Source organism: Pseudopodoces humilis, chromosome 8 (genome assembly GCF_049639895.1).
Source record: "Pseudopodoces humilis isolate 2021_Gansu_Grassland_sample_001 chromosome 8, ASM4963989v1, whole genome shotgun sequence".
Taxonomy (NCBI): Eukaryota; Metazoa; Chordata; class Aves; order Passeriformes; family Paridae; genus Pseudopodoces; species Pseudopodoces humilis.
Window position 1 is genome coordinate 23,988,310 of NC_142207.1, and position 21,598 is coordinate 24,009,907.

General features: G+C 35.4%; 1 protein-coding gene across 7 annotated transcripts in view; it reads right to left on the minus strand.

The window, feature by feature from the left end:
* The window catches only part of PDE1A (phosphodiesterase 1A), a 207,822-nt gene that overhangs the window by 59,932 nt on the left and 126,292 nt on the right, over positions 1–21,598 (minus strand). Inside the window, exon 1 of one of the 7 annotated variants that reach the window (XM_088058461.1) lies at positions 12,576–12,755. The exons of the other annotated variants lie outside the window; for them this stretch is intronic. Within the exon in view, the coding sequence (XP_087914587.1) occupies positions 12,576–12,631 (56 nt within the window). The 5' untranslated portion in view covers positions 12,632–12,755. Of the gene's footprint in view, positions 1–12,575; positions 12,756–21,598 lie in introns of those variants that run through there. 7 annotated transcript variants of the gene reach the window in all.

Consider the following 21,598-nt stretch of genomic DNA (forward strand, 5'->3'; position numbering starts at 1 on the left):
TTTTATATTTTCTTAATGATAATACTCTGCTTTTTCATGGTGATATAATTGCCTTGGTTGTTCAAGAATTATTTTTATGCAAGATTAAATGTTTTTCCTTCAGACAGGTATTCTCTGTTAGGTTTCAATTCATTTTACCTTATCCGATAAATCTAATATTTACCACTCTAACACTACATAAATACTATCCTCTGTGGCTCATTTAGTAACAGGTTAAACAAGGGCATTTAAAAAATTGAATCAAATTTCCTACATTTAGCTGAAATCACAGAGAACTATGGAGTTTTACCGGGATTCCACCTGAAGCCATAAACAAATTCAAGGTCTCTAAAGCATTTTTTAAATTTTTCATAATTGTCAACAAACCAAATAAAACAAATTTCAAGTGCCTGAGAAGCCACGGTGCCTTGACCTCAATGATACTAAAGGTCTGCTATTTGCAGCACTGTAACTTTTCACCATCTTCCATCATCTTCTCCAGCTACGCTGGAGAGACATCGCAGAGGAGGAGGCTCGTCTGGGATCCTGTTCCTGCTGCTCTTCCCTGCTGTCTCTCACGCCTCCCCAAGTTACTAATCCTTTCCCAAAAGTCACATTCACCATTAGATTTCATATATGTCATGATCACGAATTCTCACACATTTGAATTTCTCTGACCTTCCTTTGTGCACACCCAAGCTACAGAACAAACTTAGCCAAGGTCTAAGTGTCTTTAAAACTTTTCTCTAACTTCTGCTAAAGAACTACCATTAATACTTATTTGGTTCTGCTGTTCAATTCCTTTCTGGATTAAAGCTTAATCAAAACTCTTCAAACATCAAATTACTTAGCATGTACAAAAATTTGGACATTTTATCTGTCTTCTGTTAGATCCAACAAGTAATCAGTTAATCTCCCTACCCTAAATACTATAACTCTTTCTATTGCATCAATGTCTATTTCCATTATTTGACATTCCCATTTCACAATCAATCCATTAAATCAAAGACAATAAAAATATATAGGAGTGATTTGGAAATTGCAAATTATTCTCCTAATGGCTTTTGCTGAATATTTATTTTTGTCTAAAGATTTACATTTAATCCACAGGGTTTTCCTGAATTATTTATACATTATATAGGGTCCTAGCCAAAGCTATTTCATCTTGAAGTTCCCAAATACTACAAGATGCCTCAAAGTTTTCATCATGTACTTGCTGAATTCACTATCAAGAAGCTGGGAAATCAAATGTAAACTCATCATCTATCAAAAATTGTGCTTGGAGATTATGGCTAAACTTCAGTATGTTTAACTCATTGGAGTTAATGGGATAAGCACACAGAAAAGGCACAAACCCTTTATTTCAAATAGTGCTTTAAAAAGCTTTATTTTTCCTGCAGACAGCAGCTTTGAGCACAGTGATCAAAGTTGATAAAAGGCGGCTTATCTCCTCCAGTCCATGGGACCACAAAATGTGGTAGATAAATGTTGATACTCATCCTTTGAAAAGGCCATGTAAAGCGAAAAGTTCTTTTAGAAATACTGATAACAAGCGACCATATAAAAAGCCAACTGAAGTTCTTTGATTTAAAACTGCATTAACCAGAACTGTTAACTTTGTACTGAAAATATTTTCTAGGCTAGTACTTAGAAAACATATTGCTATTATTGCTTTTGAAAGCCCTTTTGGTGCAATTTCTACAGCCATTAAGGAGAGAAGAATGGTAAGTGTTGAACATTAAAATAATGTCATTGCCCAATGATTAAAGAATCTCCAACCATCATCAAATGATCTCCAACTATGACAGCACAAGTATCCTTTCCTCTACTTGATAACATCACATATGAGCAAATAATACAGGAACATTCACATAATGACAGTTTGTTCTATGACTTCTATGTGGAATCAAACTCCAGTAAACACTGTATAATCTGTATATAATTAACATTTTCATTTTCCTGAGACAAAAACTAGAACCAGGACAGAATTTCCTTGCTGCAAACCACAGGTCAACTTTTATAAATGTGGCTAAACCCTAACAGCTAATATTTCTGTTAACTCTTAAATTTGTTGCTTGATAGTTACAGATTTTTTGAGACATCAAAACCCTGCAACTGTAGGATCTGCATCCTGGTAAGTAATCTGGGGACTCTGTGCCTGTTTATAAATTATATTATATTTTTTTCTGACCTTTGACAGAGCATGAAATACAGCTCCATTTTGTTGCTTAGTATGCAATAGAAACACAGAATCATTAAGGCTGGAAAAGATCTCCAAGATCATCAAGTCCAACTTTGGCCAAACACCACATGGTCAACTAAACCATGGCACCAAGTGCCACATCCAGTTGTTTCTTGCCAACTTGCATTTCTCTCAGTACACACACAAGTGACAGCTGATAACATATTAAGTGAACAGAGGTTACCTAAAGGCCTGTAGAGGAGTGCAGTACAGAAGTGGTTTTGGAAATGGCAGCCCCCCATACTTGGTCTAAGAACATGTTCAAACGTGGTGCCCCAGCTATCGCTGTGTGATCCATTCCACCTCCTTTTTCCTCTGAAAAATTGCCCCATCTGCTCCCATATCTGATAGCACAAGAGTATGAGTAACAATATCTCTTCAACCTGACACTGACAAAACATTCTCATTTACCTCCAAGATACTTTACATCAGTTCTACTGGAGTCTTTCCACACTATCAGATCAGGGTCCCGTGCATGCGCAGTTATGCTATCAGATGAATCAGGGTAGTTGGTTCAGCTGGACTACCAGAGCAACATAAATCACCAAGATAATCTTACTTTGATCCAAACTCTCACTTTTCAGAGGATTTTGAAGTCCTTCTTTCCTACTTATAATTAAATTTAAACACTCGAACTACTGAAGTATAAAAGTTTTACTTTTAATATATAATCACACCTTACAGATGGGATGACAGAGCCAATATATCTTGAATTTTATTTTTAATATGTATCATGAATTCTGAAGAACAAAGCACAGATCTGTATTTGTGGGATAAAATTGTGAAATGTAAAAATCCAAAATATTTCCGTTATGAACTATTACAGACTATTGCATAAAATCATTTAAAAGTTATCTTAGTCTGCCAAAACCATTGTAGAAAAATCACCACCACCTTAATTGAGATGTCTTTTCTACTGAATAATTAACAGCTTCAACAAATCTATTTTCACTAAAAGAATTTTTCATTCAAAAGACAGAGCAAGACATAAATGCTTTAGCACAACAGCTGTAGTAATTACAGTACAATTTTGCTGTAAAATCATTACCATCTCAGTGGTTCTGAAGAAAGAATAAAGTACATGTAATGTATATGGCAACGTAAAAATATGAATAGGGTTTTTATTTAAAACTGCAATACTGCAATTAAAATGTAGAGAAAAAAAATAGGAGATGCTAGAATTCAGCACTCTATGTTATGTGTGAAACTAACTTCTGGCATTTGGAATTGTTAAAAATAAATGTTCTGCTGAAGAATTGCCAAATAAAGTACTTCAAAGCAGGTCTTGGTAATGAGAAGTGGAACATCAGATTAGCTTAAAAACTTGAGAGCTATATAAACGTTTAAAAGAGGAAAGAATCAAGCGGGTGAACCTTTTCCCTACATTCTTTAAGAATGGTCATAAATAGGATGAAATGTAACATGGCCATTCTTATTTACACATGAGACCCTGATTTAGGATTTGTACATGGGAATTTGAATTAGAGATAAGAAACTGAAATTCATTGTCCTTGAATAGCTCCATCTTTGAATACTTGAGGATTAGTTGCCATAGTCAGATAAAAGACCCTGGACCTCATCAGAAAAAAATATTCCCAAAAAAGAAATTCCTGAACAATATCACTTTAAATCCATTATCAAGCAGATAAGGTATATATACCATATGGTCTATATGCATACTGGTTTTTTTGTTCTGGAAACAGTTGTGACAGGAAGTGTAGCAAACCAAATAAAATATCATTTGTAGCCAATGCTGGTATACAGCTGCTGTTTTCTTCAGCCTGCAGAGTGCCTGGCACTTCAATATAAAGGGTGCAGGTGTGTAGGTCTGGAAGGTAGATTGGATTACAGGCCATGTTTTTGCCTTAAATCACACAAGAGTTTCTCCTACAAAGCTCTAATCTAGAGGACTCCAGGAAGGGACAGATAGCTATCCTCACCAGAACTGCCTTTGTTTTTCATACTTTGCTCGGGACTTTGATGAGATCCTGTTTTTACAAAGCTCTTTAACTCTTCTGCTTCAATAAGATGTACTAACCTCCCCTGCTAATCACATTGTCTTTCCTGATATGAAAACATGCTATTAAGCCAACCTGATTATCAACCTATTGACTAAAAAGGGACCATATTTTCATAGTTTCTAATTTGTTGATGTTCCAAATTTGAAATAGAGCTTCCCTCAGAAGGTGTAGTCCAGAATCTAACTGCAAAAGTGTTACTTTTTTCTTATTTTTGTTTAAAATGGGAAAATCTAGCAAACATAGGCAAATTTATCTGCTTATATACACTTTACACATATTAAAGATTAAATAAAATTTAATCATAATAAGCAGATTAAATAAAAAATTTGGAACTTGATCATCACAATATCCATAGAATATTCATTATCAGAACAACATGGACCATCTTAGTTGCTAAATGATACACTCCCCCATGACTTTCTGAAAGAAGCCCTAAACCGATCTCAAAATTAACCACAGAACTAATATTCCCAGCTGTGTTTAATTGTTTGTGAAATGGCTTGAAAATGTTCTGTTTACCAGAAAGAGTTTTCAGCTGGAAAATTACTGGGCTTCTAGCAAAAATTTGTTTATAAAGAAATTTCAAACCCACCTTCTAATGACATAAGGTTCTATCATTAATGTCTGTCTCTTTTGAGGGACACAGAAATTAAAATGTGACTTCTTCAAAGTAATTACAGTACATCTCTAAATGTTCTTCTCTAGAGATGTGAAATCTAACCTGAAAGGTTCAACTCGCTTATGGTCATGACTAACGTAGTTCCCAAATTTTGCTTCATTTTTCATAGCTCTACTGAATGAATCACTATCCTTCAGTTTCTCTACAAAGCATTGCCATTCCTTTCTAGTTAAGAACCTGGTTGTATTTTAATTTTAAAATAGAAAACTAGTCAGTTCTTGACTCAGTATTTTAATGTTTGTTTACGCACTTATTAAGGAAGGTGCCTGTGTGTATAAAAGCAAAACAGGTAATAAAACAGTTTCTTAGAAAGTGTAACTACATACTATGATTTGCCTGTCATATTCTCAAACAATACATTGTTTTATTTTCCATTACTTTTCAGATCCTTTAAGGCAGCATATTTTTATAATTGGAATTCTCAGTTTTGAAATCAAGTTATGCACTTTAATCTAAAATATCTTTATTCAGAGAAGTAACCCTTTTTCAAGGAGCATAAGTCAGTTTTAATACAATAGCAAATAGTCCAGACATTGATCACAAGGGAGTGGTTGAAGAAAGACCATAGAGAAAGAATACAGCAAAGTCTACAGCAGTTAAATTCCTAAAATTAATGCAAATTATTGCATTAAGAAAGTGCCCTGTTCAGTAGTCCCCCAACAATACATTGCTTTCACCTGCAGATATCTACATGATGTCACAAATATGCAATGCAGGATGAATGGATGAAGGAGAAAGGGAAGCTCAGTGAAACGTTAATTAACAGCTGGGTTCTGGTGAATGTGGGCTCACATGTAAGCCTTAGCCAAGCAAACCTCAAAAGTAAGAGCTCAGGGTTAGTGAGAGTGTTTACAGCCTCTCTGCAATTTCACACTGGAAAGATAATGTGAAAATGACAGTGAATCAGATGGATATCACCTTTTGGTCAGCCACCACACTTTCCTAGGTCAGCAAATGACAGTGGCTGTTGTGCTTTTTTGGCTTGGACCATCTCCTATGCCGTGGTCAGTATATTCTCTGTACTTCACCTTACTAGCAAGTGAGCCTTCTAAACCATTTTATGTATATCTCAGCTCATTATTTCTCTGCAGTTTGAGGTTTTCTTAATGCCATGTTTCACAATTATTGATGATGAGGGATTCAGCTGTAAGCAACATTCATTTCTGTGGACTCTGTGGTTTTTAAATGGATTTAAAGATCCAAGAACATGATTCTGAAAGATGTGTGAGAGATTTCAGTGTCAACAGTAATCAGGGATTTCCATCTTGTGCAGTGATATGCACAAAGAAAGGGAAAAAAAACCAACCAACTTTTCTTACCATTGAGAGGATACGCCAAAAAAAAATAGAGAAAACCAAAGCAATAGTAAAACTCTCAAATGAAAAGTAAATACATAGTTGAAAATTTTGTTCTAGCTTATTAAATATTTTGTAGAACCAAACTTATTAGAAGTATTGCCATATAAAAATACATTACATATAAATTGAAGTAGGAAAAGTGCACTTCCCAAGGGGCTGTGGGATCAAGCAATGAAGAGATCTAAATCTATCTTTTTACGATCTGAGGCAGATGCAACAGTTGTTAAGATACGTGTTGGCTTCCTTTTTAGGAGAGGTGTGTTGAAATGCCTGATTAATTAACTAGGAGTACACAAAAAATCCCGTAAAAGACCCCCTTTAAAATAAAAAAACAACGTGAAGGAAAAGTGAATATAACAAAGTATAGACACTGGCAATTCGTACAGTAACTACTCTTGCAAAAATGTTTATGTATTTTTATGAAGAGACTTGCTCAAGAAACATGCAATTAAAGTGAGATATGCAGGAAAAACTATCAGTGACAGAAAAGCAGACATATGAGCACCCAAAGAAAAACATATGAAGAGCGTAATTGTTTGGAGATCAAAGGAATTTTAGTATTGTGCATAGTTTTTCAATTAATCTTCAGGTTTTTTTATTGCTGAAATTTGCTGTCTGAAAAATGTGACCCTAACTCTGCATACATCAGCCTATATCTTAAAATCCTGCTAATATTCTACTGTTGGATACATGTTAATGTATTTTACATGAAGGAGAAATGTAAGTAAAAAACAATGTAATGATTTTCCTCCACTAGATCCTAGATCAGGTATTAAGGAAAGGTATTTGTATTATGGTGAATAGGATTTAATGTGAAGTTAATCCAGCGAATAATTTAAAGTTTGCATGATTAAATTGTATGTTGTCATATTTGGGGACTCACATCATGTGTAATCAAATATGTATCTGCATGTCAAGTTATTCTTCCTCTGAAAGAAATTAATTAATTCCTCCTACTGTAAAAACAGTTCAAATCCATGTCAGACAACTAGATAGCACAAATGAGGTCTGGAAAGCTTAGTAAATTTTGATGTAATTTTTGTAAGCATGTTTTTGGTGGAGGTGCCAAGATCTCTTTTTTCAATATATCAGAACTAGCAGAGTTGTGGTTGAGTAAGAGCAGAAATTAATTAAATTTTATTTTGATTAATCCTCTGTAAGAGTTATTGTAATTTCTGAGATAATTTTGATATGGTTTATTTCTTTGTACTGTAAGAATATTTTACTCTGCTCTTTTGTGTCCTTTTAATGGTCCTCCAATTTGAATTTTATTACGTGTATTCCAGAAAAGAGGCTAAGATTGACTAATCTGGATTAAAATTTAAACGAAGTCCAGCGATGTGACCCCAAAATAATAGTCGTAGTGAATGAAAATCTTAAGAGTAGAAAACAGTTATTTTATGGCAAAGCATACTGTAAGCAAGTAAATATGAAATACCATATGTACTCTAAGGCCAAAGGCACTGTTTTGTTGATCCTCACCACTCAAAAATATAATGCTGATGCCGGTAACAATGTTATGCATCATAGGTCAGAATTTAACGTGGCATGAATCTCAGGGAACACAGAGTTCAATTAGTTTACATGAGTACACATGCATTCTATCACATTTTTGTATAATAGCCTGAGAAAATGAGTTTTTTCTAAGTGAAGAGTATGTACACTGTTTTTTTGTATTCAAAATTTCATTACAAACCTATCAAAAACTTCATTTATGAAGACAGGTAAGAGTAGTTTAGAAATTCATTAATACCTCATGCAGATGATAAAGATGCATGGATTAACAGCTCATGAAGGATATTTTACTGCTGTCACCAGTGACGCACAGTTCGTGCTTCAGATGCACTAAATTAATTTTCAGTGCTCTTCAGAAACATTTCAGTCCTGAAAATACCTAAAGCAGCTGAGCCAAGTGCCTCGTGTCAGTAAGGCAGGACTCTGGGACTTGCAAGACACAACAGCTCTCCCACACACAGAGGAGGGATTAATTACACAAGTATTTCTCAAACAACACAAGGACCAAGCTGTCTCTTACTATACCCACATCTACATATCCAGATTGTTGGAACTTGTGACTTAGCACTAAACCTCAGTGGGAAGAACCTTCCCTTTCCTCACCCAGTCTTGTTACACACTAAGAACCAACTTCATCAGGATAGTTGGTTTCTGTTGAAATGCTGGCTAGCCTTGTACAACCTCCAAGTTCTACATTTGGTACATGCCAGAATGATTTTGGAATGAGATTAAATACTCTTAGAGGAAAACACATAACCTTTAACAAAATAATAATTTGATTTTGTAATTTTTTAATGAATGCACCATTTAACTCCAGCAGATATATACTATCTTTAAAATATGGTTTAAAAAAATATGTCTTGAACTACCAGTTTTAGGTGTCTCATAAAGCAATCAAATTTTCCTTTCATTGGTGGTGGAATAAATGCTACCTTAAGCCTCACTGTGTTTTTCAGCAGCATCGTTTTTAGCATGTTAATACAGGCCTAGATCTGCTTTGGAAATTATAATTACTGTTTCTTTAGATTTTCTCCAATGTCTTCTTGTGATAAATAAGGTCGGTTTTGAGTTGCCTTTCTGAATCTAGTCAGCACTTCATTTGTACAAGTGTGGCACTTTTCCAAAACATATTGTCTCATAAATCTTATTTAAACAGAAAAATCTTTAAACAGTATTTTGCAGACCTACATCAGTGAATGAACTTGGAAACTTTTCTTTTATAAACAGGATTATAGAAGCTCCATTAAGTCACTTAAGAGGTCTTTTAGACCTTTTAGACATATAGAATTTTAAAAAGAAAATAAGATAAATATATAATGATAATCCTATTTATGATGCTTACAGATTTTCTATTTATTAGACCTGTCATTACATTTAATTAGTTGCTAAGAATTATTAAAAATATAAACACTGCTGTAAGATGGATTAACGATGCTGTGTTTTCTCTAATAATAACAAAAAATCTCAGCAGTTACTCTACTGTTGGATTACACAATGTAATTATGTGATCTGTAAGAACTTTTACAGCAGCCTCCTATAGAATCAGACTACTTTTATTTAGCTACTAGATTTTTCTATCCTTCTAAAATTTAACATGAGAATGTCTAATTTTGTAATAATGTTACAGTGGTTCTCCTAAAGTTACCTGTTCCATTTCACATTCAGATTTGACACAATTGTAGTATTTGACATTTATATTTACAATTAAGGCTATACGCATTCATATAACTTAATACAGAAAACAACAGCACAACAACTTTGCATAAAAAGCTATTTCCAAATAATATAGATTTCATTAAGTAGGCTATAATTATGGACATTGTTAAGCAAAATTTCACTGAAAATTGTGCAGTATCAGAAAAGCTTTTGGGTTTGAGTAATTGGCATTTCCTTTTGAAAAGGCTGTATATTGCCAAAAACCTCTTATGAGTAGAGCACAGAACAGTGGAAGCGTTTTGCAGTCACTTTACTTTTTTCTGAATGTTCAGAGTGGTACATGACTGAGCCACTTTATGCCTCCAGCAGCTGATTCTCACATGCATCATCTGATAAGGACCATCTGATAAGGATTGTTCTATTGCTCCACATCATGGAGTACACTAGACCTCTGCTTAGCTTACGTCATACAGATCAGCCAATTCCTGAATATCTGCTTTATCAGAACTCTCAGCAGCCCAACAACAGTCCCCAGTCTGCTCCTTGTTCCCAAGTCTTACTGATTTGACAATCTGGACCCTCAGATCAGGACACCAGAATGGAATAAGAACCAGGATATCCAGCTATGAAAATAAGCATATTTATTCAGGATTCTGTAGTTTCTGCATGTACATAATTACGGCAATTGACTCATTTTTTCAGAAAGAAGCAGGTAGTAAAGCACTGACAGAGAAGGAGAAACAGAAATCATATATGTAAAAGTTCACAAGGAAAATAAATGAACATATCAAGTTCCCATTTCTGTTCCTTTTAGCAAAATTAAATTTCCTCTTATAGCTAAGCAATAAATTATAATCAACATTATTTTAAACCACTGTGAACATGTTTTCAGCTCCAACTAAGGATGACAAATTCCATATTTTTTAAGCTCAGAGCACTGCAAAAAAAGAGCTATTTGCAAAAGAATATATATGCATTATAACTATAATACCTCAGCTAGTTCCATATCCAAGAGAAAAGAATAATCATCCCCTTCAAAGCTTAATGTAGTGCTGCATTTGACTCTATGGAGCCAGCTATACTGGACACCAAATTGCCATCTCAGGAGAGATGTCCTGTGCTGAAGACTTTTTTCTTGTACAAAAGTACCTGAAGATCTGCTTACCCCAACAGATTTGGATTTCTGCATTTTATACCTCTTACACAGAAATACAATAAATATTACTTATTATATTTAGCAACTATTATTTCCATATTAGCAACTATTATTTCCATATTACCAATTTATGTTTAGAAGTCAAATATTCTAGATGGGATTATTGGATGTGTTAAAAAAGACAAGGGTTCTGGAGAACTGGTCCACAATGTATCTACTGTGTGGAAATTGAAAGGTTCCTGAAGGCAGAATGTAGATTTTTGTTCCTGTTTTTTTCAGTAGTTTTTTACAGAATGACAGAAAATTTCAGTTCTTTCTCTCCAGAGAGCCACACATCAGTTGAAAATATAAATATCAGAAAGAAGGAAACACAGTGTTTAAGTTCTTGAAGAATCATAACTGGCATGATGCCTAAAGGTCCCTTGAACTTTTACCTGCCTATTGATACAGAGAGCTGGCCAGTGGTACCAGTTGCAGAGCTCAAAAAGATGGAAATATCTGGGACAAAAACAAAACAGAACACCAACAAAGAATAAAAACTACAGTAAATTAATGATTTTCTTTTCACGCCTTTTCTTTGAGATGTGTTTCTACATATTACTGTATAGGATGCACTTCCAAGGAATTGCCTATACCTGGTGTACTGGAGGAATTGGCTTCCTCCCATGACCCAACAAACCGTGCCAGAAGTCACTTTGCTGCCTCTGTGCTTTCTGAAGTGAGGTCAAAGAAAAGGAGCCAACCTACAGGACAATCCAGTCTGTCTTCAGGTTTGAGGTTTAGCACACATTTCAGTTCTTGATATTATGTTAAAACAAAACCTTAAATGACACTTGAAAAAGTATTAAGAAAATGGATATTTAAGTGTAGATAACAGGGCAAAAAAGCAGCATTCATAATAAAGCTATTACATATCACAACTTCTACCAATACCCATCTCAAGCCAAGAAATGCTTAAGGAATAACAGAAATGTCCCTCTTATACTGAATTTGCTAAATCCTCAACATCTAAAGCCATGCCACCAATTCAGTCTGCAACTCTTGTATGTTCAAAAGCCATCTCACTGGGGACGCTCTAGCCTGGTTTTCTGTCTTGTTCTCTGAACTAGAAGGAAAAGCAGTGTAGGCAGAGAACTAAGAAGAGGATTACAAACTGATTTAATGTACACAGAATACAATAAAAGAGACAGATTTTCCATTTCCAGCAGCCAAAAAACCAAATCAGTCTCTTTAAAAAGCTACTTAGGTCATCTGCAAACCTTCTATATAGTAAAGAACTGAATTATGGTTTCCTGTTCCGTTATTTGTTGTCTTTGGTCACCACCCAGGTGTATGGAAAAGTTTTCAAAGTAATGTTTATCCCTGAAAAATGAAAATGCTTGAAAGCTACAAGCTGGCTAGCTCCTTTAGAAGGAAGGAGAGGATTTGCTTAATGTAGTTCTGGAACACAAAATATAAATCTGGTCTCAGAAAGAGATGCTGTATAATCTAGTCTTTTGCTTCTTTCACAAATTGTATGGTGCCAGAATTGACAGATTTTACAATCCCTGAAGTGCAAAGCCTTCTGTGTAAAAATATACATGCTCATTTTTAGTTATCGGCTTTAAAAGTTGTGTGGCTTTGTTTCTGTAATATTGTGAACAAGACAAATTTGGAATGGTCTGTCATTTATTAAAGTTCCTGTCAAGAAGAGCAGCTGCCTAACCAGAGCACTCTGAGAGGGAGAGCTCAGCTCTGTACATTTTACCCAGAACAATCTGCAATTACATGTACAAGCAGCTCCATTAGCAGCCAGAGGAAGACGATGTAATTACAGATTTGTACAACTTGGCCTCAGAACAAAACAAAAACAGGAGCTTAATTAGTCATTTTATATATTAATCATACAGCATTCCCAGAAACAGGAGGCTCAAATCAGTTATCTAAGACAGGCATCTTGCTGCAGTGGAGATGCTCTGGAGTATCTCACCTGGTTGCCAGCTGCTGCTCCAGAAGAGCGCAGGTGTCCTGCTGGTCCTGGGTCATATCTGCCAGCCCTGGGTGGATGTCTCAGGCACCCTTGGGTGTCTCAAATGGCACTAGATACCTGTATCTGAGCGACTGATGCAAGCCTAGGCTGTCAATTCTGTACAGGTAAAGCAGACACACGCTCCTTCAGGCAGAAGATATTCAGTTCAGAAATCACTGAAATCTACTTGAAGATAAGCGAGAGAAGGGTTACATTTCTTAGAGACAGAGAGTGTGTGGGATGGTGCTACTGCTGCAGTATGACATAAAAAGCCTGGTCTCGTACATGTGTCATGAGGAGAACAGAAAAAAAGAGAGAAAGACAGAGATAGAGCAAGCACATATATACTGCAGTTTTCTGACATGCCAGGAGCACAGTTACCTTTTTTTGTATGATTCTTCACCTTTTGTGACTGATTATAACCTGATTTTGCAAATGAGCTCTCACCATTTCTACTGTGCCTAGCTTTTACTCCACTTCTCAGTCAAGTGTGATGCCTAAGTAACATGAATAGGAAAGCAACATACATTCTTAACACCACAATTTAACACCACATACATTTTTACACTACCATAATGGTATTAAAGGAGCAGAGATTAAATTCACCTCCACTGCTGGACAAATAGCATCTTGGCCATAACATAAATGGGAACCAAACCAATCAGATAAAATCTATAGTAATGTTTTTGTTTTCTCACATCAACTCTGTTCTCCTAGCTTGGACTCTATTTTGTAATCCAGTTTATTAGTTACTAGGTCTGACTACAAGGTTACCCAGGGAACATGTGAGTGCTCCACCGTAACAACTACCTCCTCCTCTTTCCCATCTCCCAGTACTAAATCTTCCCAGTTGCTTCCCTCTCCCTTCCAGACTGAGGACACACACTGTGGTTCCCTGGGGAGAGACCAGCTGAGGTTTTTTTCCACAGTCAGCTGTGTGAGATGGTACCTGACCCCTCCAACACGACTGACATCACTGCTTATCACAAACAAAACTGGAGTTCAGCCTCTCACATGACTTTCTCCCGGTATCAGCTTTTTGACTTTAAAATCCCTCCAAATAATGCCCATCTATTTTCATGTGAGGACAGAAAAGGAACTAAAGGACAAACTTGTGTGATGGTTATCTCAAAGAAAACTTTCAGAAATGAGCTAATAATAAAAAGCTACATAAAATGAGAATATCTTAAAAGATAGTTTATCAACATACTCTATATTAAAATGTGGTATATATACCCCAAAAAATAATGGGAAAATAGTTTATTGTGAACAACATCAATTTTTAGGCTCTGTGACTGTATGTGAGGTCAAAACATTTAATTTGCAAAGACAATAATTTTTTAGAGAGTTCAAATTGTGTAAATAAGGTGAACATTGGACTTCAAGACATATATTTTTATGTTGAACTAACACTTACGGCTGGAGAAGAATCAGCATTTGACAAAGAAACAACTGAATGTTCATTTAAATGTCTAATTATCAAAATTCTTCCTGGACCTAATGACACTGCATCTGCACTCCTAACTAGGACCACAGGGATTTCAAAAATCTGTCTAACAGGAGGTACAGTCTTAGCTTTCCTTAGCTCCAGTTCCATTTATACAAAATTACAGACGAAAATTTATGTAGGATACTATATACCACAGGCCAATAAGAGGAACTTAGTAAACCAATCACAGAAACTTTAAGATCTTTCTGTATGTAGAATTTACAGCCACCCCAACAGTCTCCCTGTTATTTGCCATGACCACGGTACAAGAACCATTCTTTAAGGGATGATCAGTAATACTTGTGACTTTTCCATTTCCCAGTGTTCTGAAAATCATTATAAATGTATGAATATCATTATGCAGGTATGAACAGACCCAGTACCATTGCACACAACATCTTGACACATAAACTCTTAGTTTCTTTTTTAAAAAAACCACCATTTGTCAACACAAGTTAACTCCATCCACTACAAACTAGAAAGCAAACGTGTTCAGGCTGTGGAAAACATCTGTGATATCTATGCAAGTATTTAATTTTGCAGCTTTATATGTTCACATGAAGCTGTTTTTAAGAGTCTCATCAAAGGTCACAATTCCGTTCTTTTACCTCTATTCACTCAACACTGTAAAAAGCGAGATACAATCATCTTAGGCTGCTTTAGAGAGAATCCAGCTACTAGAAGTTATTTGACTTGGTTCTGGCCTATGGCACAACTATTGCCATATAGAAGTTTTCTCCGAAAAAGTCATAATAAAAGTAATATAAATAAACACACCCTTCTATCTTTATACAATCTATTCCACTAAAATTAGACTACTTACTTTATTTTTTAGGAAACAATCAAAACAAATAAAGATGCCTATAAGAGAAATAAACTGGCCTGTCAATAACTGAGGCATCTGTTTTAGCTCTTTTAAAATCCCAATGACTTTCTGAGATTTCTAACCCACCTACAGACAACAGAAGAGCCGCTGGCCCCACGCAGTGGGGAGCTGCATGGCAGACACCTGAACACAGCTGTCACAGACCTAAGACCACTCTGTTCTAGCCTGTGCCTCTGAGAACACTGTGCTCTGGTGCAAATCTGTAATCGTAATATTTGCAGCTCTGCATAGGATAGAAGCCTTATTTGTTAAATCAGGAAGCCTCATTTGTGAACAATGGAAAATACTACTAAACTTTTCAAATAATGCCTGTTATTTTGCTGTAGAATTGCACAGCATACCATATCACATCACTGGAGCCTAAAATAAAACCTTCCCAGAAACCCAAGTGCCCTATAATACTAATTTTAAGAGATTCCAAAGTTATTCCAAGTAAATGGTTCTATCTAAATTTGGCTATTAGCCCCTATAGTCAAACTGAATTTGGAAAAGGTTGTATGTTTGGGATAAACATAAGAAACAACATGGAAAAACACATTTTCTCTGTGCGTCGCATGAACTGTAGCTCACTGAATGTCAGCTAAAAGGTAGACCTAAAGGTTAACAGTATTTTTTATTTTTTTTCACTTGTGATTCTGCCTTGGCATCAAACTCCCAATAGCTGTACAAATCCTTCTTACCGCTCGGTGACCTCTAAAAAGATTCTCCACAGCAATATACTTATGAGTGTCTTTCTAGAGGTTAAAAAGTCATTTGTTAGTCAGATAAGACCAAAAGGCTCTGACCAGGGCTAACCCACCATGACGTATTCATGTTACTGCAGTTTTGCATATGTACCAGATACTACTGGCATTACTGAAATTGTCATAATAACAGGTACCAGAAAAAAATAGAAAGAAAAATAGAAGGAAAAAGAACAGGTGCATCAGCAGAGGAGCATAATTGTAGTGAAAATGTATGAAAGTTCCCATGACTTTTCCTATTTTCTAAGAAAAACATGAAAAGATCAAAGTCTCATCCAGCTGTTTCCGAGACAGGAGTAACTGTCACTGTTTAATTAATTGTTAACGTCCCTGCCACTTCTGGCATGCCTTCTGCTGAAAGATGCATTTACTTATTTACTGCGACTGAGCCTGTTGGGCTGCCCAGAAAACTGTTCAATTCAGCTGGGACAGGGCAGCTGCAAAGGCCTTGAAGTGCTGAAGTCTCCTGAGTCCTGACCGGAATTCCCTTCCAGGTCAGGGACAGTCATACCCTGCACATTCCCCAGCAAGAAGAATTCTGTAACATGAAGGTAAAATACAAAAAAATTATACTGGGAACAAGCAAAAAACCTAATGTCCATATTTTGTAGTTACTAAGCAAGGGCATTCAGTGCAAGGGAGATTTTAGTCCTTCTTGTCTTTACATCTTATAATTTTTATTGATTTGAAGAAGGAGAGGTTGTGACATTAAAACTGTGAATCTGACCTGACAACTTTCAAATAAAAAGACATAAACCTGATTTATGCTGAGTTTTAATTTAGGAAGTATTTATGTTAATTTGAAAAACAGAGATAAAAATATGGTGATTTTAGGTTACTTAGCACTTTAAGAAATAGTCTCTAATTTTATGGAAAATGACAAATCTAATTTTTGAATTTTCCAAAATCAAAAGTAAGTTTTGACTTAAAAGAGGGAACTAAAAAAAATGCAAGCACATTCTCACATAGGAAACATATGCTATGCAAAAGAAACCATTTGAAACAATTTGAAAACAATCTTAAAAATAGAAATCTATCAAACATCAAATGGCTTGAAAAAAATACATTTAGAAGAAATCTGTAATTTGTCACATTTCATCATTTGGAATTCAAGTTAAAAGCTCTACAGAATCAGCAACAAGCTATTTAATCTTCTTTTATAACCTGCGCACTCTACTCTGTCCTCGCCGTAAATACGTCACCTTGGAAAGGGTTGCTTTATTGTCAATGTAAAATGAAAACCTGCCTCCATTAATAATCTACTATTAATTTAATGGTTTCCTACTTATTTATTATATTTGGATAAAGAAGGAGGTCCTGGTATCTTCCTGCAATTTCCAGTTTCTGTACCTACCTTGCTTGCAAAAAACAGCAATGCATATAAATAAATAAGTAAATAAGTAGTTCTTCATATTTTATAATGAATACATGATTAAGAGTTTCTATGCTGAATAAATACCAGTAGGTTATCTAGGCTTTCCTAATCTGTTTTCCTTTAATTGCTGAAAATCTAAAAATGGAAGTTTATCCACTAAATATATTTCAACCCCAAGGCATGCAATCAAAGCTAGGAGTAAACTTGTGTATAAACCTGTTTGTCAGAGACACATGAATTTCCATCATCATGACAATTTATGGTAATGTACTTAATATCTTGTGAAATAACTTCTTCATTTTTGCTAATGTGTTTAATTTGCATAAAATTAGCTGGACTAAAATTTTAAGACAAAGCAGAAGAGCCTGGTAATGTGGGGTTTTATTTAGTAGGATAGATTATATTTTCATAGCACCTTCTATCCAAGGATATTGTGACATTTTATAAACAAGCTGAGACTTACACACCAAATGTTATCTCTGTTCTACAAATAGGAATATACATGAGAAGATAGGTACCAGGGGTCGTGGGAAATAAGACACGATTCTCTTGGCTCACAGGCCTATTCTTGCCACTCTCTGCCTGCTGTTTCTCCTGCATGCTGCAAATCCATTGTCCAAAACTGCAGCCTCAAGACACCACACTGACTGACCACTGGAAACTACCTGCCTGGCCAAACCTAGCTTTTAAACCAAGGTCAAGGCTTTTCCTACAAATTCCAGTCCTGATGTTTGTGTTCTGCTGAACTCTGTTTTATTTAACGTGGTCATAAGACTGTCTAGGTTAAAAACCATAGACAATGGTTTCAGATGAGTTAATTGCTCCAAATCTATGAGATGCTTAAATGGGAATAAAGAGCTCATTTAAAATACACCAAGTCATTGCACAATGCAAACATTCCATTACTTTGGAGAGTTACATATTTTACCTCTTTTCTTTCCTTGCTGCATAGCTCAGGCAAATGACAAAACCAGGCCATACTGTAAATGTTACAATCCAATGGATCTGTATTTGCAGGTAACTAACTGATTTGTTGAACAAACCACAATACAAACATCAGTTATGGAAAAAAAATGAGAAAAAAGGTTGAAATTTTCAGTAAGGCACTTGATTAAAGCAATCATTTCATGTTTGCAGCTACATTCTGTGGTTTTGCTTAATGCAGATTTCTCCCAAATAAATCAAAGCTTAATAAACAGAAAAAGTGCATCAACTTCCAAAAAAAATTTAAAACTGTCATTTTTATTTTGACTTTGCTCATTATTTTTTTTGCTTTTTTTTAAGTGCAGAAGTACAAGTAGCCTAGCTATGGCAAATTTATTACTCAGCATGAGGAAATTTGAAGGATAGCAAAAATACATGTCAATAATCCCATTGGAAACTATGGTATATTTTCATTCAATATATTCATAATATTGGACAATCTGTCATAAATCTATTAAGTCAATCTTCCACTGTAAGGAAAATACCTTCATTATTTTTCCTAAATCTTAAATGGAAGAAAGAGGATTCTAGAGTGCCAAAAGCCATAATCAGTCTGATCAAAACATTATTGATTTTCAGATGCATCATGTTCAAAATGATCATGAGGTGGTGCTTCAGTTCTTGACTAATTTGTGGAAACTAATGATAACTCTCCAATATTGTAAAATTCAAATTACATTCATGAAAGCTGGGTTCATTTGAAGCCCATTTGGGAAACATACTTGTTTCCAAGTGACCTTTAGCTGTGAAACTCACTTCTGCTATTTGTTACCAAAGTGACTATTTTTTGCTTTTCAAATAAGCAAGAATAATGGGGTTTTCTTCATCTACAAATCATTTTATAAGTCTTAAGCTCAAAAACACAATAATGCTTAGCATTTCATTTTGCTCAAACCACACGAGAATAGTTGTGTAATGTTTCCAAAGTTCTTCCACAGGATGAGATACATACTCCAGTATCATTAAATGACACATATCCTAATTTTGTTTCATATTTTCTAAATTTGTCTCTGTTACACAATGATTGAATTCCCATTGCCAGTGCTACTGCTTCTTAGCAAACAGCAACACTAGGGGACTATTACTGCTTATTATTTATTTAGTACTTAAACTAGTTGCCATATTTTGGGGTAGATGTTCAGAGATGTATTGATGCCAAGATTTCATAATATAAAAAGCAATTTTGTAATGTAGAAACAAAACTGCTTTGTAAGCCACTGGGAGAGAGAGCACATTTAATATGACAATATTTCTGAAGCAAAAAGAGACAGTTTTTACTGGACAATTCTGCAGCAGGGAATGTATGGATGGTGCTTCTCATGTGCAATATTTGCACTATTTAAAATTATTTACTACTAACCTCAGGAGCATTCTCAAGACATACTTTTAAAAACATTTAATTTTCTTTTAGTATTTAGACACCTGTGATAGGAACCCAATTGAAAGGTACTGATGAAGAAACTCAGATTATTCAGCTACATTTTTCTTTTGAAAAACCTCCACAATTTGTCACAAATTTTGTTCCCATCTACAAATAAACTCCTCAGAACCAAACTGAAATATATTTCACTAAAATATACTGAAATATTATTTCACTGTGATGTTGAAAAGTTTTTTGTAGCTAAAATAAGATATTTTTCAGCACAGTTAAGACCTCCTGTGATGTCTGCTTGTCCAAAGTCCTCATCTGCTATACAGATGGGGAAACTCCACCCACAACCAATGGTAAAGGCATATGAAGCTGCTCGTGGAAGAAGTCGTTTCCTGCAACTATCAGAAGTCTCCCACATGCCTAGGGAGGAACAGGCACAGTTCTTACAAGCAGATGCCTCTTGCTTTCTTCTCACTAATCCAGTCTGCCCAGATGCTAAGCACATTTTTCCTGCTATGTCAGAGATGCATATTGCTTGACAGAGTTCAAGTAAGTGCTTGATTACCAAATGTTCAACTTAAATTCATAGTTTTTTTCTGACATGTAGATCAGGGCAGCTATCAGCAAGCAAAAGACAGAATTAGTCCTTCCACCCGCAGGCTATTTAAGCATAAGTGTGGCTGTAAGGTTGTGCTCAGCCCATTTAAGCCAACAGCCTATTTCCATGTTTAAACTTCTCAGATCTGAGTGTTAGAACACATAGCTGAACCCACCTACTCTGACAACTTGCATAAAGTTTCGCAGCTGCTCTTGCCCAAACTTGATCACCAATCCTTTCCAGCCTGCTTCTTTCCCCACAGCATTTTTTCCAAGCAGGGATATGCCTTGGATTTTCTTGGTGACTTTCTGCAAAGCCCTGGGAGGCAGAACACAGAGCTCCATCAGCTACTGACCACAGGCACACATGTACCTGGTGTCACATCAGGAGAACCTCACAGAAAAACGTCTGTTTTGCACTTGCATATCAGAACTGTGCCTCCTCAGTGCCCTCTCATGAGATCCCCACACAGAAGGACTTACAGAACCAAGTTGTGTGACACAAGACTCTTGATTTTGAGAATTACCAAAAAAAAAAATCAGAGGTGATTGTTGTTTTGCACCCCTTTCTGAACTTTAAATACCACATAATTTTAGAATGGATTCCTCAGAATATAATAGGGGAACTATATGCAGACTGTGAAATATTTATAATTCTTCAAGGGGTTTTTTGTACTACTTAAACTTTTCAAGGATTTATTTCAAAAACTTCAAAAGGTTTCATTTCAACTTCATTGATTTATGCTTTATGGTGCAATAGCTTTTGTCCAATTGTGGTTTTTATTACTACACAAGAAATAGCCAAGCTTTCTCAACACAATGTTACATTATTTTCCATAAAGAGAACCAGTGTACTTGGCCCAGAATTTCATGGCCCAGAATTCAGTAGGCATGATGTATTCTCTTTGATAAGCATGTTTCATGGCAATATCTCAGCTGAAGTATGTGTATTAATTGTGAAACAGGTGATAAAACCAGAGTTCTCTAGCTATTGGCAGATACTTTAAAAAGAGTAATCTTAGATTACATTATCTCCATCCTTGGACTGCAATAGACCCAGTTCTTCCAAACTCAGCTGAACCATATCCTGCAAAAATCTAATCAGAGTGGGGATCTAATCAGAGTGGATGATTCCAACCTGAATTATTCTACACTTCTATGATCTTCAAACTAGTAAAGGCCATTAAAAAAAACCTCCTTCTTCCTGACTATCAAATCAGTGGCTAATTTTTCCTTTCTCACACTGTAAAGTTACCTTTACAGAGGAAAAATAGTTACAATAAGTTACAATAACTAGAGCAAGCTTAGTATCTTGAAATAGAAAATATTAAACAGCTACTTACACACTTAATTCAATGAAGTCAAAAATATGATAGCTACTCATAACTTATAATGTGGGTTAACTTTTAGTTATTAATCATAGTGCAGCTTCTTAAATCATCCTCTGGTTCTTACTGGCTTCTGCACACCAAAAAAAAGAGGTATGAATTTTGCTCACCTGATTATGCTGCTGGGTAAATACCTTGAGCTTTTATGAT